The following is a 23,204-nucleotide window of genomic DNA, read 5'->3' as shown; positions in this document are numbered from 1 at the left end:
CAAATACTGATGTGATAATTTATTTATTTAAACTGGAACATCAGCAACAGCTTAAACAAGTAACATTTAACAAGTAAAGTAACAATTATAATTTTAATAACTGTTTTATAACATTCGTAAATTTTCTATATACCTAACAACTTTAAATAAAAAAATGTATTTAAATTAACAATTTTGCGGTTAACTAAAATAAAAGGTTTTTCTAAGTACTAAGAACAGAGATCACAGTATGAACACAAATATTTATACTTTCAAACTAAAAAACAAACAATAATGTACTTATGCACTAAGAACATAATTTTATGAATTGACTTTTTTTCTTAATATTATTATAGGAATCGTGAAAAATGTCAAGATTATCACTATCCAATTTGTTGCTATAAATGTTATATAAATATTACAATATTTGTACGCCCCCAAAGGGTAGGATGTAGCTGTACTTATAATATCTTGCTATTTACCTACATTCATGCAAATAAAAAATACTTATATTATAATTCTATTCTAGTAGGATAGTAAATACCGCGGTCAGCCTGAAGAAAGAAATAAACATTTACCTATTTGGCAACAAAACAGAATATGATGCAACACAACAGCAAAATACAGAAAATTATAAGTACAATAAAAACAATCTAACCAAACAAAACAAACAAAGGTTGCTGTATAGAGCGTGAAAAAGGCACCAGCTCAGCATGTGCTGTGGACAATGAGGATAGTTGATGTTTGGAGCTGGCTAGCGGCGGCCACCACATGGCAAGCGCTCCCGCGGACGCCCTGTCTAAATGTGGCGCCGAGGCGTTGAAATAGAGCTGCGAGCCGCTGGACTAGCTATAGAGAAGCTAACAGTAGGCCGAAGATAGGCGGCAGCGGCGGACGTCAGTGGAGACCCTCTGCACCTCTGGGGATAGGACTACAACAATATAATATGACGTATCTATTTGTGTAAATATATCAGCGGTCCGATATTGCAGGCACTACCTAGCTTGGTATCGGATGGCCGTGTGTGAGATGTACCCACATATCAATATATTATTTATTCCACTACTACCTACCTACTGTTCATTTCTTGTATACATACTTGTGGTACATGGTGTCAATAAATAATTTGGATTTTTTATATTTTTGATTTTGATTATAATAAAGTACTGCAATAAATCGCATTTTAGCAAAACAATTCTGTTATTTACTTTGTTCTACTGTAGTTACATTATTTCATGTTGTAGGGGTAGGGTATCAATATTAACAGGGTGTTGCAAAAAGGGTACACTAAGCCGAAACCAGCATGTGCAGCATGGCATATCTAAGCCCGAATCTGAAATAAGAATTTCAAAATTCGCAAAAAATATGAATTTTGACTTCAGATACGGGCTTAGATATAACATAATATAGACGCGCAGCGATGACGCAGTCTCGTAGACGGTCGTAACGGACGTGCATCTTTTATTACGCAAGTAGATGCTTATTGATTGTTGAGGTACCTACCTCTACAAACGATTAGTCGAGGTACTCATAAGACACTTTAAAAATACTGTACACTATTATTTTTATTTACATGAGAGTAATGAGATAAATAACAAGCTTTGAATGAGTAGCTAGTAGCCGCCGCAGACGCCGTGTCCCGGTCGTCGGTGCACACATGGCGGCGTACAGTTGACGGCGAGCTGCGAGCGCAAGCGCTGAGCTGGACAGAAGCCAGGACAGTTGCTGAGGACAGGACGGCGCGGCGCACTCTTGCGAAGGCCCTCTGTACCACCGCGGCACTAGCACAGCAACAGGTACCACAAATAATATGAAAACAACATCAGTATTTTGAAATAATAACGTTTATTAAAAATATACAACATTTAATCTCTAATCTTTTATCCCACGGAATTCTGACAGTTATCAATTTTTGACATGTCAGAGATCACTAACCTTTTTTGGCTGGGTACTTTTTTTCAATACGAGTCTGAACATCAGTTGTATCCAGTAAATTTTCTATATTATATTTTTAAATATTTAGAATGAGGGTCTTTACGTTAGGCGCAAAAGAACCACGAGGACGCTTCTTACTGGGAGAGAGAAAGTCTGACTCTTGTGCTCTGTCAGATGGGGCTGCTTCCCGGGAAGGGCCAGGTTGTGGCTCCATAACGTTTATAAAAATCAACAAACGATCGCAACGCGAAAGGTCAACAATAAGAAACCGGCCAAGTGCCAGTTGGACTCGCGCACTGAGGGTTCCGTACAAGTCTACTTACCTGAGATATTTTTCCTTTTAATTTCATCATTATGTACATCTATACGAAATATTAGCTTGATATCTTTAACCGTTTCTGAGAAAAAGGGTGGTGACAGACAGACGGACAACAATAAGGGTTACTTTTTTCCTTTTACGGAACCCCAAAAAAGAATTGTAACAATCGGATCAATTGTTTCTGAGATATTCGTGGACAAACATACATACTAACAAACATATACACATACTTTAACAAACATACAATAAAAAAAAACATATTTGTTTATTAGGCTTAATGGATTGTCATATGTGAATATGGTGCAGTTCCAATAATCTTACATACTACAAGCTATCGGTATGTAGCCGAACATATTATTATGTACTTACCGAATTGAGAATCTTTTAAGTATTTGAAATCGATTAAAAAGGTTTGCTATCCCTGAATTTAGTAGCAAGTGATACCATGCTAAAGAATAAAAAAAAGTAATTAAAATTAATTCGATACAATGGTCGTGAGTCGTGATTTTACTTCCTAACTATATATTATATATTAATATATTATATATGACGGGGAGGGGGGTCCGCCGGGCATCTCGTCTGGCGGTGGATTCATCGGGCGGGCGGAAATAATAGGCTCTTCGTATAGTTCGTATCTTGATTATTCAGATTACAATCAACACTTAATGTAACAATGCAAGATCGCGATGATGCAGACGGATTACTTTTAGAAACGCGGCAAGTTCGATACAGCACACTGTTTCCCGTGTCACGTCCAACTCGTCCCAGCTCCGAATCCAGAATGGCGGCATGGCCCCTTCACTTTTTAAACGTCACGTGACCTCTTACTTTTTAAAATGTTGCCAGGGCTGTATCGACCTTACCCAAGGAAAATCCCTTGACGTTTCTGATTCGATTACGACGCGTTTACACGCTCAAATCAACATCGATGCGGCGTTTGTCTGCCAACGCTGCGACACGGCCATCATGACATCTCACACGTCCTCGTGTGAGTTATCTGGAAAGAAAGAAAACCAACCGCAGTAACTGAATTTTACTCGGCCAGTCCTGACCTAGTCAGGGAAGAAAGCAGTGGGCTCATGAACTCTGCATTCATCACACTGATGAACTATGAAGCTTTAACTTGAACAGTATCAGACAAAAAGTCATTAAATCCCAAAATTGGATATCAAAGTTCAATTAGTTACACGTTTCAAAAAGGAAAATTTCAAAACAGCTTAATCCCATTGATGGAACAGCAATAACGTTAAAAATAATCAAAGAATGTATACACCACTACATTAATCATACTCTCATCCAAGACAACCTCTCTCTGGCGTCTGATAGTGACTCGAGACAACCTATATCCGGCGTCAGTCTACTACTACTTCCATCTAGTGGTATCAGACAAAACAAATCAATACCTACTCGAAAGCTAATCCACTATCTTTAATTCTGTACTAAACAAAAACACGGATCAGTATCTGATTACTAATGGTCCTTGCTCACTTGTCCGTCAACCTCCATCCGGTTACCCAAGTACTCATCACGAATGCACACCTCCATCCGGTGTCATTCCAGTGCCTCCATCCAGCACGCACTAACACCTACATCCGGTGTCATTCCAGTGCCTCCATCCAGCACTCACTAACACCTACATCCGGTGTCATTCCAGTGCCTCCATCTAGCACTCACTAACACCTACATCCGGTGTCATTCCAGTGCCTCCATCCAGCACTCACTAACACCTACATCCGGTGTCATTCCAGTGCCTCCATCCAGCACTCACTAACACTTCCATCCAGTGTTAGTCTTGTACTACCACTTCCATCCAGTGGCATTAAACAATTGAGCAAGACACACCACAGAAACACGCAATCCGATCTATTGTTTCATCATTACTTAGCATAAAAAAGATCATAATCAAAAAAATTGGGAATCAACTTTCGGAAATTTACCTAATGAGGTCATGGACGCATGTTCATAACCCTAATAAATTTAGCTACAAAAAAACAATCTAAAAGTCTCTCTCTGTCTCTGTCATCTCTCATCTCTCATCTTCATGAAAACTCATAAGTCAGAATCAAACTTTATTCAATCAACAGTATCAGCACTAACACAAATTTACACACAGACACAACTAGTACACGTCAAATCTTATGTACCTAGGTAACTTTCATCAGTTTGCCATGTACCAATCACGAACAAAAATATCATCACAATGATTTATTCTGATATACCATTCGAGTAATCACCTGTCACCACGGTTAATCCAAACCGAACTCAAAGACGCACCTCCACCTCATGTGGATTGCACGCTTTATCACACGCTACGGTCACACGTCACACAAGACCACGACTACAACCAGAGCCTTACACAAGCACGAGCTCTACACCCACTCTCTTCCACAAAGAGAAGTTGTCTTACCTCGGCTCAGCTACTGGTTAAGTCGAATTAATACGGTCGATAGTAACCACTCGAATCCACCCAAACTCAATCTTCATCATTCTCTTCATCATCGTCAATACTGATTGGTACATCGCTCGCTGGCATCTTTCTTAACCTATCGTGAGTATTTGTAAGTTGGTTTTGAATTTATAGCCTTTAGTCGATAACTATCACCATCTAAGACCTCGATTACTTTAAAAGGACCTTTAAATTTTGCATCTAGTTTAGTTTGATTTCGCTCTTCATTTTCTAGCAAAACAAAATCACCAATCTCAAAATTCAATACTTTGGCCTTAGTCCTATCAAAACGAGTCTTATCGTAGTCAGCTCTCCTCTGAATATTCTCTGACGCAGTTTCGCGAACGCTTTCAATATTGACTTTGTTATCAACCTCACTACACATCAACGACAACGGTCTTGCGACTTTACCGATAAGTAACTCCAGTGGTGAAGCCTTTGTAACGCGGTTCAAGGTACAATTAATTGCAAGTTGTACTTCACCTAGAGTATCTTGCCATGATTTGTCGCCACTGGTCTCTACTGCAGTCAACATCGTTCAAGACGCTCATGACCTTAGCTTAACAGGACCTCAGGATTTGATCGACCTCAATGTCATAATCTTTTTTTTTTAAAACTCAACAGGTCTGGCAACCCGATAGATTAACAGTTCCAGGACTCGAACCTCGAAAATAATTCCACAGTACCGGTCACACTAACCTCTTCCACGTAATGAAACATCTAGCCTCTAAACTTTGAAACTACAGCCATAGTTTAAACGAAAACAGCTCACCAGATTAATGCAACATCCCAGCAGGCGCGCTCACTACGCACAGATCGACCCTCTTCTCCTTGGCTGCACCGGATCCACTCGCTCCTCCACTGGCAGCATCCTGGTCCTCTCTGCGACGCTTTGGACAGCTGGATGCGAAGTGTCCCTGGCCCTGGCAGTGGAAGCCAGTGACCGCAGTCTTCGCTGTAGATGGAGGCGGTATCCTCTTGAAATTGTCGCTTGATTGGGAAGGGGAACGCTCTTCTGGTCTCCTCCAACCACATCTTCTTTGTAAGCAGAACGTGGACTTGTGCCCTAATTTCTCACAGTAGTTGCACTTTATGGAAACAGAGGCACTGAAGCTGCGAATTTTCTTGCTATCGGGGTAGTCCTCGCTATTAGCTACTTTCCGTTTTAGAAACGAAACAGCCTTGAGCTTTTGCTGAAGCTGGTTGCGCATAGTCACTTCTGTAGTGAAAGCCAGTCGTTGGACACTTCGGTCAAATCGGGAAACATGTGCCAACACTGTAGCCAAAGCAAGCTGTTCGGTATTCATGTTCTTCCAGCGTGACATGATTGCAGTCATCAGCGAGGCAGCATAAGTAGCAGGCACCTATTTTCTTTCGGTTTACTGTCACTCAAATGAATTAGGAATGAAGCTGTATTTCTGGGCACTCGTACCTTTGTATGAAAAGCTCCGTGAAGTCACTCCATGTCATCCAGGGGAAAGATACAGTTGACAGCCACGTGGACGCATGACCTTTCAGAGCGCGGCTCAAGGTCACCATAAGCCGTGCGCCTTGCAGATTCTCGTCGTTAACGCACAGGTCCGCAGTCGACATCCAAAAACGTGCGTCGACATCGGATTTACTGGGATTGAAATCGGGTAACCTCAGCTCGGTCGACGACGACGGTGTCTTCATAGCTCGAACAAGCGTCAGGAAATTCCGATTCTGTTGTTCTAGAAGCTGCTGCCATTTCTCGTAGTTCGTGTCATGGTGTGAAGCACGTGGGGTGGCGTCTTCTGATCCCACATCTGATGACGGGGAGGGGGGTGTCCGCCGGGCATCTCGTCTGGCGGTGGATTCATCGGGCGGGCGGAAATAATAGGCTCTTCGTATAGTTCGTATCTTGATTATTCAGATTACAATCAACACTTAATGTAACAATGCAAGATCGCGATGATGCAGACGGATTACTTTTAGAAACGCGGCAAGTTCGATACAGCACACTGTTTCCCGTGTCACGTCCAACTCGTCCCAGCTCCGAATCCAGAATGGCGGCATGGCCCCTTCACTTTTTAAACGTCACGTGACCTCTTACTTTTTAAAATGTTGCCAGGGCTGTATCGACCTTACCCAAGGAAAATCCCTTGACGTTTCTGATTCGATTACGACGCGTTTACACGCTCAAATCAACATCGATGCGGCGTTTGTCTGCCAACGCTGCGACATATATATATATATTATATTATATTATAATATTATAAATGCGAAAGTAACTGTGTCTGTCTGTCTGTCTGTCTGTCTGTTACTCTTTCACGCCAAAACTACTGAACGGATTTGAATGAAATTTGGTATACATACGGTTTAGACCCTGGGAAAGAACATAGGCTACTTTTTATCCCGGAATTCCCACGGGAAAACTTTTTAAGGCGAAGCGAAGCTCGCGGGAACAGCTAGTAATATTATAAATGCGAAAGTTTGTGAGTATGTATGTATGTGTGTATCTTTGTTACTTCTTCACGTCAAAACGGCTGAACCGATTTTAATGAAATTTAGAATGGAGTTAGCTGATACCCTGGATTAACACATAGACTACTTTTTATGGCGGAATTCCCACAGGAAAAATAATTAAGGTGAAGCGAAGCGAAATATTTGTTATTTTTGTATTACCTACTTCATTTGAGCAAGTAATAACTAATAAATATTTAGATTTATCTTTTTGTATGAAAACATTAAAAAAAATATTGCCCTGAAATGGATCCAATTTTTTCCTTTTTTCGGTGAAGAGCTTTTTTAGTGGTATCACTAATGAAATGTCAGAATTCCGCGGAATTAAAAATTAGAGTATAGTTGTTTTAACCAAACGATTAATGACATTTTATACTGTTCCGAGGCTTCCAACTGAGCCGAGATTTCAGGCATCTCGGTGTACAACAGGACGCTGTCCTTGAGCAGCCGGGTCACTCAGTAGTGAGTCACACGTGACGGCTACAGACGGCGCCGCTAGAAAGCGACCGTCCGCGCCGATGTCAGAATTGCAACTGAGGTGGTTAGTGTAGGTGGAGTCGCTTGTATGTGGGTGTAGGAGAGCGTGTCGACAACGCGGCCTGTGCGTCGCCGGCGCTGCCTGCAGTGAGGGGACAGGCGGAGGCCGAGCCCTCGCCCGCAGCGCGCCCCACTGACACTCACTGACATCCCGCTGTTTCACGCCGTGTCATGTACTATGTTCCCTCATGTTTCCCGGATCTTACATTATTTCCGACTCATCAGAATCATAGCTATGACTGGGGTGCAGTGTGATGTAACATGTGCTTCTTAAGATTGCCTCTTTGGGTAAATGATTTCGTGCAAATGTCACACTGGAATGGCTTTTCGCCAGTGTGTACTAACTTGTGGCGCTTCAAATTACTTATTTGGGTAAATGATTTCGTGCAAATTTCACACTGAAATGGCATTTCGCCAGTGTGAACTAACTTGTGGCTCTTCAAATTACTTATTCGGTAGAATGATTTCGTGCAAATGTCACACTCGAATGGCTTTTCGCCAGTGTGAATTAACATGTGCGTTTTTGTAGTACTTTTATGTCTAAATAATTTCGTGCAAATGTCACACTGGAATGGCTCTTCGCCAGTGTGAAGTAACTTGTGTGTTTTCAAAGAAGACCGGTGCCTGAATATTTTCGTGCAAATGTCACACTCGAAAGTTATTTCACCAGTGTGAAGTAACATGTGCTCCTTAAGGGGATCCCTAAAGCTAAAATGCTAAAGTCGGCTTGATATACTTGATTAGATTGGAAAAACGGTGGCTTCTATCACATTGATAAAAATATATATTGTAGCAGAGGGTATACTGAACATGTTAGTTGCTTATAAATTGGTGCAGGATTATAATAAGTATGTTAAAAAAAATTGCAAACACACCATGTCTTTTGCCATTTTTTGACTTATTATGAAAAAACCCTCGAAATCAGAGGGCCCATTTTCATGGAATCTTATATGTATGTGTAGGTAATTAAATTCTTAACAAAGTTACCTTAAAGAGTTGGATTTAATGGACCAGAAGACAACTTTTTTTGCAAAAAACTAATAAATTCCGGTTTAAAAATGATGACACCGTGACAGATTTCAGATTTCTTCAGTCGTCGCCCTGGTGGCGGCCTGTTAGGAGCGATACCCACGCCATTTTATTTTTTATCAAATATTTCACAAAAACTGATTAAATCAACAAATTATGACTACAAGTATTATAATACATATGCATTTGCTATGGAAAGTTAATTTTCTAATCATTTTATATGCAGAAAAGCCGAAAATTCTTAGAAAACATTTCGCCTTTTCGATTTGTTTACATTTTTTACTATAGAGTTACAGATGCATAGATAAAGGTAAACATTGCACATAATGACACTTATTAGATTCTCCGAATAAGAACTATACGGTCAATGCAGTATGCCAAAGCGCGAGCCTGTTTATATTCTGAGGCGTAATTTATTTTATTTTAACGGTTGTGTATGGTAGGTAAGCTACACAATATACAGGATGTTGAAAAGTAAATCATAATTTGTTTTATTTGAAACCAAAAACCGTAGTTAATTAAAAATATATTTATTTTAAGATGTGGTAGTCTGTACACTACAGGTTGTTAAAAATAAGTAAGTATTTTAAAAAATTGAAGATCTAAAATTTACATAATTTTTTAAATCTATTTAACAAGCTTTGCAAAAAAGCGGTTAAGTGCGACTGTATCTCGCCATGAAAAAAATGAAATGTTTACTGTAGCTATGAATTTTATGCGTTACAAGTGGAATAAAATACCGCATAATATTATGTACAACTATGTAAGAGCCTAGTATTTAAAAAAAAAACTCATAAGAAAATATTAAATACACAGGTTTTTTAACCCCTGAAGGAAATAGAGGGGTGTTATAAGTTTAAAGTAAGGGCTGAATTTTTTTTTAAATTAGGGTGATAGGTAATGTATATTTTTAATGTTTTTTTCAAATACATAAATGTTATACCATTTTTAAATTGCCATAAAATTACCTATAGTTATAGTTATAGAAAAGGGCAGGGCTACCAGTGCCCATTCGCCACTGCAACCTAAAAGATCTATAAATTATGACTCCCCATGCCGAGTCTCACTCTACAGGCCCAGGTCTTTTATAAACCTGATATTACCTATACAGGATGTTGCAAAAAGGGTATACTGTGCCGAAAGGGTTTGACTCAGGGGTTATTCTGAACAACTTTTGTTCTCCAAGTTTTGGAAATTGTCGAAAAATAAATTCGGTCTCTATAGTAAAAAGTCACGTGATCGAATAAGTTTCTATGTAAAAGGTTTTGTTACGTGAATTTTCAAAATTGTAGAAGAAAAGTGGATCAGAATGGCACCTAAATCCACTTTTGGCTAAGCTTTATACCCTTTTTTCAATACCTTGTATAAAATATCGTCAGCGTCACCTTAGATCGTAATCATCGTAACTCCTCGTGACCAAATTTTAGAGGAGACAAAAATACTGTTTTATTTGTCGTTCTAGTTGGCATACTACCCACCTAAAGTTTTTTTTAACTAGCCTAAAAATGATTTGTTTAGACAGTCTATCTTCCTGTTCAACCGCAGCCTGAGTGCCAGTGACTCAATGACTGAAAGGAGGCCATTAGTGCTCCTAAATAAATAAAGCAGGCCTGTAGATTATCTTTCAGTGTACCGACACATCTGATTGCTGTAAGAGCCTGATAAGCTCTTCGAACGAGTCATACCTCTGTGGTGGTACGGTTTCGACCTTTCGGACAGTCAGTTTGGCATCCGAAATGCGGATTCGAATAGTGGGTACAATACTTTGCGTTCGTTCACTGTCGGAGCAGGATAAGAACCACGGGCGAGTTGTTGCGCTGGCTGTTTGCTTAAAAATAGTAACCGCGTTCAACTCTATCCCCTAGAGGGCGAACCTTTAGGTCGGCTCTTGTATACCATCACTTGTCTTCTTATCTGCAGAAAATTGACAGAGGTCATACGTGTCTAACAAGTACATTAAGGATGCGAAAAGAGAGGGTTTGTTTTCACAGAAGAAGTTCAGTTGCGGAGTTCCACAGCGGTAGGTCTTGGACCCCTCTGCTGTGGAACTTGGCATACAACGCGGTCCTGCAAATCAAGCTCGCAAACGGCGTTAGCACAGTGCATTTTTCTAATGTCACACAGGTTGTGAGGTAGGCTGAGAGCCTCCTTCGGGGATGACATCCCAATGATTCATTACGAAAAAATTGCTGCAGCTGTGCTCGCCATGCAGTGCATGGGCTACTTCCGAATCTGGGGGGCTGTTGCAAAGGAGTCCGTTGCCTCTATACGGTACGGGTTCCGTGCGATCTATGATCCTTCCGGGAGCACCTGTCTTGTCAAGTCGAAGAGAATGGCTCGTATTCGACGCAACCTGCAGTACTGGTGGGATTGGTTGGAGGACAGGACAGCAGGAAGCTGCAGCAGCCGTCATGCTGTGATTCGACGCATAGATGCAAAAAAAAGTTGAAAGTAACTTCATGTTAATAAAATATTAGATCTTAATTTAACAACATAACATTGCAAAAAAAAATTAACATTGTTGAGTATGTTATTGTAATTTACTAAAGTAGTAATAAAAACAAAGGCTTATTGCATAGTTTTCGTTCACGTTCGCCTACATCGCACGTTGTATATGAGAATAAAGGGTAATTACTAAGTTTTCTTGTTTAAAAATCACGGTTTGGGGTTTAGAGGAAAACAAATGGTAAAATGCGGAATACAGTTTTTTTTTTCGAATAAAGAGGAAAACATGTGAATTCAAAAAACGTTTCTATTGACACCAAAGAGTACTTTTCGCCGAGAAAAGTGGAGTTACAATGTTTGCGATCTAAAGTGATGATAGAACTAGAACTTATTTTTTCAGTTCACCGGCTGTTGAGTGAAATCGTAATTAGGTAAATGACTCCTTGACATGAAAATAACCTTTTTTTTATAATCGTTATTACAAAACCGTTTTTTTTAATACAGCAATATTTGTAGGTGTACTTACAGTGAGCAAAAGAGCGCAGCAAGGTGTAAATTTTTTGGTTTTTAAGAAACAAAAATATTATTTCTATCATATCCCAAATACACATAAGTACTTAAAAAAAAAACACACACACACTCACGCCTTGTACTAATGTACTCCCTTGCGGGGGTACTTACATGTTATTATTTTTCTGGTGACCTCCCCATATCCCTTTGCCAGCTACGTAACCTTTTGTGACACCCTGTATATGCAGAGTTCTGCAAACTACTGTTCTGCTTTTGAAACACCAAAAAAAAACAGGTCGTCTAACTAAAAGGTCACGTGACCAAAAAAAAATTATATGAAGAAGCGTTTTTTTCACGAATATAAAAAAATACGTAGGATAAAAGTTTTTCAGAGTGACGCCTGAGTAACGCCCTTTCGGCTAACTAATAGTATAGTAAATAAAAAAAGTATAGTTAGTAACTATACTTTTTTTATTTACTATTCTTATACCTCACACGGGGGCAGAGTTTAATACAACACCCTGAACTATTAAACTCTGATAATATTTTCGCGATTTTTTTACATTCTGATTTCATTTCCTGGCTTAGAAATAACATCAATAACATGCTGCACACGTAGGTTTCGGCATAGTATTAAACCCTTTTTGCAACAACCTGTATAAATATCGGCACGGGTACGACTTTATATATAATTAATTATTAAATATTAAAAATACTTTCAAATAAAAATTTTCGTATCACAAAACAATATTACTTACTTAGTATATTTTTAACAAAGTGGCATGTCTTCACTTTTATGTTTTCGAGTACTATGTTAAAATTTCATGTCATTGTCCGTAGAACGCCCCGCATACCTCAACCCCCCCTCACTAGATTTGACAGATTCTGATTTTCTTCCAGCTTTAGTGACAGCCTTAAGATACCACCTTTGGTTGAATGATTTCGTGCAAATGTCACAATGGAAGGGCTTTTCCCCAGTGTGTATTAACTTGTGTCGCTCCAAATAACTTCGAAATTTAAATGTTTTCGCGCAAATGTCACACTGGATGGGCTTTTCCCCAGTGTGAAGTAACTTGTGTCTTTTCATTGCAGTCCGATGCCTCGATGTTTTCTTGCAAAAGTCACTCTCGAATGGCTTTTCGCCAGTGTGAATTAAAATGTGCTTTATCAAGCTGGTTTTTTTGCTGAATGTTTTCGTGCAGGAGTCACACACAAATGCTTTCTCACGTGGGTATATGATTTGTTTACGTTTCACAAGAGAAGCCGAGGCTTTATTTGAGTGAGTGGTCTCGGTGTGTGTGCTCGTGTAATGTTCACTATACGCTTCAGTGGTGGGGAACAACACTGCACACTGAGCACAGTAACAGTTGTTGTTCAATAGAGTTGTATAACAGTTTGTTAAAATAATTTTCGCTCGCAAACATTTTTCCTTTTTTTCATAATTCTGTTTAGTTATCCTCATACTTCTGTTTTCATCAGTGTATATTGACACTGCCAAATCTTGATCATTGTTTGATTTGTTGTTTACAACATTATTACAGTCACCTGGTGCATCAGTTTCTCGTTCTTCGTCAGACTCATCTACTTGTATCTTGCCAAGTATAATCCTGTTCCTGTAAAATGGCAATTCATTTGGTACAACATTCTCTGATTCCTTCTTGATTACAGTTTCAATTTCATGAAATTCTGTCAAGCTGTTGCGCTTGTCCGTTATCGTGTCATCCATGTCAGTACACAGGTGGTCAGGTTTCACATCCAGGTCTTGAGTGGAGCACTCGGTAGGATGATCCCCACTGTAGACTGTTAAATTGTGTAGTTGATTTTTGTGTTCATTTCTCATTGATACTTCTGGCGACGTTGTAAATGTTTCTGTAAGGTACAAAAAGTTTAATTGGGATAGCTATAAATGCGCTTAGGGTGTGACATGAATGAAGAAAGGATAAACATTCTACTTGTTAGTGGTATTGAACAACGCTAGAGTCGGTCTGTGGTTTGTCACTGCTGTGAAAATGTTAGCCAGATTAGTGTTAGTTTCATTAAATTTTGTTGACAGGGATTATGTCAGCCAGTGGATTAGAAGTACAGTCAGCTGCATAAGTAGCTATACACTTTTGAACATAGTCAAACTCACTAACTGCCTATTCATTAATTCAAACATTGACGTTTTGTTTAGTAGGTAGTTTGATACGGTACAAAAGTGTATAGCTACTTATGCAGCTGACTGTACATGTACAAATCAAAATGTATGAATGTCACATCGACCATATTTTCGCGGCCGTCTCGCTCGGCTCCCTGCTCGCCGAAGCACCAGAATGTGATGTATTTGTGGATAGAATGAGTTCTCTGATGAATGTATGCAGGGGAATGTTAGAGAGAAGTGTGAGTGCTATAATCTTCTTCTTCTTATCGTGTCGACGACAAACCAACAAAGTCGCTAAATAATGGTTCTACCTTTTTTAGCCTAAGATTTATTTGCCTAATCTCGTATTGCATAGTAACATTTGGTCAAAGTCTCGTTTCGCCGAAAATCGTATGGCATAAATCTCGTTTAGTAAAAAGTTATTTCGTATAATCTTGTTTAGCCTAACAATGCTTTGGTCAAATCTTGAATAGCCTAATAATGCAATGGCTAGGTAAGTATACAAAGAATTAATATTCGTTTGGCTTTCACTTTAACGGAACGTCTACGTACCTACATAGCGCAAAGTGGTGCCTTGTATTGTTTTCGCTATGTGGGAAACGCTCCGCTCCGCTTCGCTGCGCTCCGCTTTGCTTTTGACGAATATGTGCACCTAACACGCTCCTCCTCGCTTTGCTCGTCGTCTCACCTATCTTTAGATTTCGATCCTACGGAGTTTTAATGACGTTTGTAATAACTATAATGGTCTTGGACTTTCGATATTGTGATCATTTTATATCGTGATTTTCGGAATTTAAGAAAATAATACCACAATTTGTATACGTACTACTTAATATATTATTTAATAACTTAATATAAGGAGAAACAAGATTACCGATTTCAAAATCAATTTGAGCAAACGAAACTTAGATGTTTCAAGATTGTGCCAAAAGAGTTTTAGACGAAACGAGCCTTAGACCACATAAGGTTTGACAAAGGGATGATTCGAGCAAAAAAGTTTAGACCATACGAGTTATGCGAAACGAGTTTCGGGCAATAAAGATTAGGCCAGATGAGGGGAACCCCTAAATAATACATGCCCAGAACTGGGCCACTGATACTGCACCGCTGGTAGCGGTCATGAGCTCTTCCCGCGTACAGGTGTAGGGACACGCGGGCATGAAGTAAGGTGCACCATAGTTTGTGGCGCTTCACACAAGCAGTTCAGATTTTGTGCATCCGTGAATCCCCACCTAGCCATATTGTTCTTACTACGACCGACCTGTGCTATAATTATAAATATATACATGTGGGGACATCTCACACACGGCCATCCGACCCCAAGCTAGGCAGAGCCTGTATTATGGGTATCAGACAGCTGATATATGTACACAAATATATAGATATGTCGGGATAGTCGTGCACTTGACTATCTCGGATAGGCGCCTACTTGACCAATTCGTAGTAACCAACTTGACTACTATCATGGACACCGGATACGGGACGCCAGCGCCACCTGGTGGGCGCTGAACGGAGTCTAGGAGTTACAGCTCGAGCCCGGCCAGCTCTCTCTTCCTCCAGCCGTCGCGTCGAGCAGTCGATACCACTAGAAACTGTTCCGCGTTCTGTACGAAGTGTCTCAGTGTGAATTTATGTGCTAAGTAGATCAAATAATTGTGTCTGTGCAAATAAAGTGTGTTAATAAAGTTTAATCGTAAATCAGATTGTTCGGTGTTTGTTATTGACGACTGACATACCCCGTAGCGTGCCCACATAACCTCGGCATGGAAGACGAGAACGGCAATTCTCAGCCCCCGCCGTCATCAGATGTGGGATCAATGTCGGTTCGTCATCAAGAAGGCGGAGAAAACGAAGGTGACCGTTGGCGAATCCTTCTCGAAGCGCAAAATGCCAACATGCGCGCACTCATCGAAGCTCTGCAGGCTCCCAAGGTCAGCAGCAACGTGGAGCTACCCGAATATGATCCGGAGAAGATAGATACAGACGCAGGGTCATGGTGTGCAACGGCGGAACTGTGTTTCGACGAAAACCAGCTGCAAGGCGGACCGCTAGTCCTGGCGATCAGCAAGGCGCTCAAGGGGTCTGCCTCCACGTGGTTTTCACATACGGCTTACCATGGCATGCAGTGGAGTGAGTTTAAAACACTTTTCCTCACGAGATTTGCCGCTAATGAGACTTTGGCGGGTAGTCTGATAAATTTCAAAAACGACAAACCCAGTGAAAAAGAATCTCTTTCTGCATTCGCTAACCGCATGATGACGTCCCTGATGAACCGTTGGAAGGACGCCAGCAAAGAGCAAATAGCAGTGGCCACCGTACTGGCGCAAATCTCACAATTTGACTCGAGGTTACAGCGCCTCGCGTTCACCACTGATATTTCAACAAGAGACAAGCTGCAGCAAGAACTCCATGCGTTCTCACACCTAAAACGCAAGATGAGCCACGGTGGTGATTCCTCATCAAGTGCACCCGACATCAAACGCCCAAAAATGAACATCATAAAGTGTTTCATTTGCGGCAAACCTGGGCACAAGCGCTCGGAATGCAAAAGTTCCAGCAACAGAGATCGAAGACCAGTGGCATCCACATCCAGCCAAGCAGCAGCCCCACAACCAGCAGCTACGAGACCCTTGACGTGCTACAAGTGTGGCAAGCCCGGCCACATAGCGGCGCGCTGCACCGCGAGCGGCGCGGAGGGCAGCGGCAGCGCGGGAGTTACACGGAGCGAGCGGCGCGTAGATGTCTGCGTCGTGCAGCCTCCGACAGGCACTATGGTGCATAAAGGTGAGCTGTATAGTTTTACTTACGATAGCTGTGCTGAATGCTCGTTGATAAAAGAATGTTACGCTGCTAAATTTAGTGGAAAAAGACTTCATAATGTAGTTTGTATGACCGGTATTGGGCAGTCACGAGTATTCAGTACGGAGCAGATATTGTGTACTGTAGCTATTGACGATCATCCTCTAGAGATCCTACTACACGTTTTACCCGACAAGTACATGCATTACGACATTATGTTAGGTAGAGAGATTTTAAGACAAGGGTTTACTGCTAACATGAGTGAAACCGAGTTTTCCTTAGATAGAGCGACTGTTGTGAACCTAGTTAAGTGTGATAGTGAAACTCAGCCTGATTTAAACACAATCGATACCGATGTGATAGGATCTTAAAAGTCAGAGTTATTAGCGATTTTAGGCCGCTATTCTAATTTCTTCATCACGGGATTACCTACGACACGCGTTACAACTGGAGAGCTTAAAATTCGTTTAATCGATCCAAACCGCACGGTACAGCGACGACCCTATAGAATGTCCCCTGAGGAACGTGAGGTAGTTCGTAGTAGAGTCAGGGAATTATTAGCCGCGGACATAATTAGGCCTAGTTCGTCTCCTTTTGCGAGTCCAGCTCTGCTTGTCAAGAAAAGCGACGGTTCTGACCGTATGTGTATCGATTACCGTGAGCTAAACAGTAATTCTGTATCTGATCGGTTTCCTCTACCATTGATTTCGGACCAAATTGATCGTCTGCGAGGGGCTAACGTATTTAGCCAGCTAGATTGCGCAAGTGGGTTTCATTTAATTCCAGTGAGTGAGGAGTCGATAGAGCGAACAGCGTTCATAACACCAGAGGGCCAGTACGAATTTTTGACAATGCCCTTCGGCTTAAAGAATGCCATTTCTGTTTTCCAAAGAGCAATAGCTACGGCTCTAGGTGAATTAGCGAATGATTACGTCATTAATTACGTAGATGACTTGCTGGTGATCTCTACCAATGTAGAGCAGGGAAAAGAGAGGCTTAACACGGTGCTAGATGTTTTGACCAAGGCAGGTTTCTCGTTAAATCTTAAGAAGTGTTCATTCCTCAAAGAAAAGGTACAGTTCTTAGGTTTTGAAGTACAGGCAGGACAGGTTAGGCCTAACAGTAAAAAGATAGAGGCTTTAACTTCTTTACCACCTCCCCAAACCGTGACTCAACTGAGGCAGTTCATTGGACTAGCTTCTTATTTCAGACAATTTGTAAAGGATTTTTCACGAATAATGGCCCCACTCTACAGACTGACGTCACTCAAAGGCAATCTGGACTGGAAACAGTCACACGAAGATGTTAGACAACAAATCATCTCAACTCTTACCCAAGACCCGATCTTAATGATCTTTGACCCCCAGTATCCGGTAGAGCTGCACACGGATGCTAGTAGCTTAGGGTATGGAGCTATTTTACTCCAAGTAGTAGATGGCAAGCGTCACGTCGTAGCCTACTTTAGTAAACGTACGTCCCCAGCCGAAAGCAAGTATCACTCATATGAGTTAGAGACGCTAGCGGTAGTGAACGCAGTGAAACATTTCAGGCAATACCTCCACGGCAGAAAGTTTACCGTAGTGACAGACTGCAATTCATTAAAAGCATCGCAACACAAATCGGAGCTTACTCCTAGGGCACATAGGTGGTGGGCATTTCTGCAATCATTCGATTTTGATGTGATCTATAGAGAGGGCAAGAAGATGGCTCACGTTGATTTTCTATCGCGCAACCCCGTAGAGTCCCCGGTAGAAAAGCAGGTAGAGTCCCATGTAGAGCAGAAACGGATTGACGTCACGGAACTCACATCAGATTGGCTTTTAGCTGAGCAGCAACGCGATGTAGAGATAACGAAAATTAAAGAAGAGTTAGAAAGTGGTCAGATGAACGAACAAATCGCAAGCACTTACGTTTTACGTTCGGGAATTTTGTATCGTAAGATTCAGCGTAACGGAAGGACAAAATGTTTGCCCTACCTACCTCGTGCATTAAGATGGTCGGTCATTAATAACTTCCACGAGTCTCTCATGCATCTCGGTGCCGAAAAAACACGCGAAAAGCTTTTCGATTTCTATTGGTTCCCGGGAATGACTCAGTATGTAACAAAATTTGTAGAGAACTGCGTAACGTGTAAAGTCGCGAAGCCTCATTCAGGAAAGGTTCAGGCGGAATTACATCCTATACCTAAGGTAACGGTCCCATGGCATACAATACACATAGACGCGACAGGAAAGTTGAGTGGCAAAAATGATAGTAAGGAGTACATTTTTGTTTTGATAGACGCATTCACAAAGTACGTTCTCTTATATCACACCACAAACATCAGGGCAGATGCTTTGCGAGTAAGGAATTCCGCGATTTTTGTGATAGCAGCAATATTAACTTACACCTCATAGCGACCGGTTCCTCACGTGCGAATGGACAGGTAGAGCGTGTTATGAGTGTTCTGAAGGCAATGCTTACCGCGGTAGAGTCTAGCAATAGGTCATGGCAGGACGCGATTGGTGAGGTTCAGTTAGCAATAAATTGCACAATCAATCGTGTTACTAAGGCTTCACCTCTAGAGCTTTTAATCGGAAAAGTTTCTAGGCCTCTGGCCCTGATGGGCAGCAGTGAAATAGAAGATGTTAATTTAGAGGAAGTCCGTGAGACAGCTTCAGAGAACATGCAAAAGGCGGCGCAATACGATAAGACGCGGTTTGATAAAACTAAAGCACCTTTTGATAGATTTTCGGTCGGAGATTTTGTTTTAATGGAAAACGAGGAAAGAAATCAGACCAAGTTAGATCCCAAGTATAAGGGCCCATTTAAAGTTATAGAGGTGCTGGATGGTGATCGTTATACGCTCAAGGCTTTGAACTCTAAGCGAACTTATAAGTACGCACATGATCGGTTGAGGAGAATGCCGGAGAGTCATGTACCAGAAGAAGTTACTGTGTTAGAAAATGATTGTGATGAGGATACTGTTTAAGAACTCTTAGTCAGCCGTACTATTCAACCGTACCATTAGTTATTTCGTAGCTGTAGCCCGTTGGAAATCGGTGTCTCTTGGGGTAACCCAAGTAGTCCGTGGGTGCGCAGTGCGCGATTGACTTTGGCGGAGGTTGGGGTCTGTAGAGACCGTAGCGTGTAGTGATGCACGGGATCCACGCGGTGGATGTGTGATGTGAGCGTGTTGTGAGCAACTGCGATTGCTCGTCGGCTGTGTGAGCCGTGGTGACAAGAGTTGCTTATCTCAGTGAGGTCTATGTGACGGGCCTAGTTGTTTTATGTTCTAAATGAGATTTTGATTCATGTGATTTTGTTTTAGAGTGGTACATGTCTCTGCCGAGCTGATTACTTTGTAAGAATTATCATTAATTAAACTGTAAGTTGTAAGTTCTATTATGTTACCTAAACTAGAATTAGTAGTAAGAAAACTTAATAAATGACTGTACATTTGAATGATAAAAAAAGGGTTTGTTCTTTGTTAGGGTCAGGAGTGACCGAGACAGATACTGTTTCTGTTTTTTTTTCTCTTTGCAGATTAGCACACGAGGTCGTGTGTCAGCAGGACGGCCGTGTCGGGATAGTCGTGCACTTGACTATCTCGGATAGGCGCCTACTTGACCAATTCGTAGTAACCAACTTGACTACTATCATGGACACCGGATACGGGACGCCAGCGCCACCTGGTGGGCGCTGAACGGAGTCTAGGAGTTACAGCTCGAGCCCGGCCAGCTCTCTCTTCCTCCAGCCGTCGCGTCGAGCAGTCGATACCACTAGAAACTGTTCCGCGTTCTGTACGAAGTGTCTCAGTGTGAATTTATGTGCTAAGTAGATCAAATAATTGTGTCTGTGCAAATAAAGTGTGTTAATAAAGTTTAATCGTAAATCAGATTGTTCGGTGTTTGTTATTGACGACTGACATACCCCATAGCGTGCCCACATAACCTCGGCATGGAAGACGAGAACGGCAATTCTCAGCCCCCGCCGTCAGATAGATATATATAAAATATCAACACTCAAGACTGGAGCACAAATATCTGTATTTAAACAAATGTCTGCCCCAGCCGGGAATCGACCCCGGGACATTCGGCATAGCAGTCAGGGTCACTAACCACTACACCATTCAACCATAGATGAGTACCTATAGCTTAGAAACCTTTGATCAGGCCAGCATAATATTTCCTCATTAGTACAGGGTGTCCAGTAAGTAGTAAGTACCTACGACAAACTTCGTGGAGTGGTAGCCTAGGTCTAGACTACCTCAACAACATGAAGTATGTTCCTTTAGAAACGATACAAATTCGCAAAAGAATTATGAAAAAAAAAATTTAAAGCTGAATTCGCCGCGAGTATTAAACTCACCTAGAAACATTGTTTAAAAAATGTTTTGATGATTAGATTATGTATGTGTATCGTTTCTGAAGGAGCATACTTTGATAATATAATTGTGATAAAATACATTTTGATGAATAACAAAGATTTTATGTTTTATTGATCTTTTCCCTATAATTTTTAAACAGAGTTGTATAATATAAATATATCCTTAACAGAGCATTCAAATTACAAACCTGGTGCTACACCTTCACTTGTATCAAAATCAATAATTTCTTGTTTGAGAATGGCAAGATCTGGAAACACGCTCCTCACAGTAGGGTTGTTCAACAGATCATGTTCCTCTATGTCCATGCCATCCTCCATCTTATAGTGTGGTTTCGTACAACTAAAACATGAGAAATATATTCAAATAGCAATTAATGACTTCTAACTAAGTAGTATAATGATATATATTCTGAAGGCACAAAATTTAATTTAAGCAATGTAAAACTAGAAATGTTGCCAGTGAAATATGAGATTTGACGTAACACTCATCATCATCATCATCATCTCAGCCATAGGACGTCCACTGCTGAACATAGGCCTCCCCCAATGATTTCCACCTTGTCCGATCGGAGGCGGCCCGCATCCAGTGCAAGTGCTTCCCCGCAGACTTGACTATATTGTTTGTCCATCTCACGGGGGGTCGCCCAACGCTGCGCTTGCCGGTACGTGGTCTCCACTCTTCTGCTCCACCAACCATCAGTCTACTCACTAACACACATGCAGCCTGATTATAAACAAAGAATGTATATAAGGTTATGACAGCCTAAAATTAAAATTTGTGCCTTTAGAAACAGCATCAATATAATCCTTTGTTGCAGAAATACATTTATGACTGTACAAAAGGTGGGAAAATCAGAAAGTACCTATTCAGAACCATTTTCTACCAGTTTTCATAACATGCAAGAATGATTAATCGTTCATAATTTTACAAAAATTCAATAGACTGTAAAATATGTATCCATATACTGCACCAGATTTAGAGCTAAAACAAAATAGACTATTATAGACTTTTTGAAAAGGAGGCCACAAACAAACACTCATATACTTAGCATTTGAGGAGGAAGAACGCCCTCACCACCTACCACCAGCTAATTAAAGACCTCTGCAGGCTCTCTCACTTCCACTGAGCCTACAGCCAGCGATAACTCTACATTCTGCCACATATTCACTCTTGTGTGTAGCATAGATTTAGCAAACAAATGGAGGAAAAGCTAACCTCAAGACCAGAAGTAAGTATGAAGGTTTTATAAAACTATTCTTACCCAATGCAGTGCTAAACACTTAATTCAGTAGATTTTCAATGAAATTAGCATTTATTAGCTTTGAGGGTGCGAATAGTTAAGAATATTTTTAGGTTTTTGACAAAAACACATCCAAATACCGAAATACAAGCCAAGCTGTCATGTCATTGACAACATCATTGACATTTTGTGTGTAAATTATAGTACTCTGTGGTTGATGTTTTAATTTCACAGATTAAATATTTCATTTTTACCTCAACACCATCGCGCACCGCGCCGGATTGCTGCTTCACCCAAGGCCTCACATGTTCCTTCTTGAGAGCTCTGACTTACTGGTATTCTAGAGATAAAGCAAGATTAAAAAATTAAATAAATAATGACTCGTGTACACAGTGCGAGCTGCTGCCTGGCCAGTAGACAGCTACTCGGTTTGTGTACTCGTACGCCAGTAGCTCGGCTCGCCTTTGCTGTCTACACGACACCCAGTCCCAGGGCGAGTCGAGTCGCGGCGTAGCACACAAAAAACACGGGTTCCACTCACAACTGTCCAGCTGGCACTGGCGAGCTACTGCTGAACGTGTCCAAACGATGCGAGCGACGGCCGAGTCGCTGTCATGGGCGAGTTGCTGCCGGGTGAGCAGGCAAGTGAGAACAAAAAATGTTGAAGTAACTCGGATGCGAGCTACTGACCAACTCGCACGTACGAGTTACTCGTAAGTTACGTCCAAACAGTGCTAGTTACTGCAGTTCAGCTACTCGGAAGGCTGACTCGTACGCTAGCTCGCACTGTGTAAACTAGTCATAAGGAAGGAAACAAGGGCGTACCCAGGTAGGAGCAGGGGGGGGGCTGCTGCCCCCCCCTAGAAGATAAAATAAACATAAATTTTCCTGCCAAGTAGGAATTAAAAACGTGTTACTTACTGTGCGCAAAATGAAATATTTGAAACAAAATATATTTTCTTTTCAGTCAGA

At 41.1% G+C, this 23,204-nt stretch overlaps 2 protein-coding genes across 5 annotated transcripts in view; both read right to left on the bottom strand.

Annotated features, from left to right (window-relative positions):
• Positions 1-23,204, bottom strand: part of LOC119693291 (zinc finger protein 1 homolog) — a 538,991-nt gene that overhangs the window by 432,420 nt on the left and 83,367 nt on the right. The gene's annotated exons all lie outside the window — the stretch shown is intronic.
• Positions 7,422-22,416, bottom strand: LOC125488527 (zinc finger protein 714-like). Its single transcript, XM_048623985.1, has 5 exons — positions 22,254-22,416; positions 21,855-21,973; positions 21,180-21,331; positions 12,598-13,553; positions 7,422-8,389 (listed from the first exon to the last, which is right to left on the bottom strand). The coding sequence occupies exons 2-5, from the start codon at positions 21,866-21,868 to the stop codon at positions 7,934-7,936; spliced, it is 1,578 nt and encodes a 525-aa protein (XP_048479942.1). The 5' UTR covers positions 21,869-21,973; positions 22,254-22,416; the 3' UTR covers positions 7,422-7,933.

Source organism: Plutella xylostella, chromosome 11 (assembly GCF_932276165.1).
Source record: "Plutella xylostella chromosome 11, ilPluXylo3.1, whole genome shotgun sequence".
In the NCBI taxonomy this organism is placed as follows: Eukaryota; Metazoa; Arthropoda; class Insecta; order Lepidoptera; family Plutellidae; genus Plutella; species Plutella xylostella.
This window is presented reverse-complemented; position numbering and strand designations above follow the sequence as displayed.

What these genes read in the sequence shown, in the direction of transcription:
- LOC125488527 (XM_048623985.1), bottom strand. An exon ending in AAGTGAAGGTGTAGCACCAG is followed by an intron (nt 13,554 to 21,179) that starts GTTTGTAATTTG and finishes TGTACCTTACAG; the next exon opens with AAACATTTACAACGTCGCCA. An exon ending in ACCAAAGGTGGTATCTTAAG is followed by an intron (nt 8,390 to 12,597) that starts GCTGTCACTAAA and finishes GATCCCCTTAAG; the next exon opens with GAGCACATGTTACTTCACAC.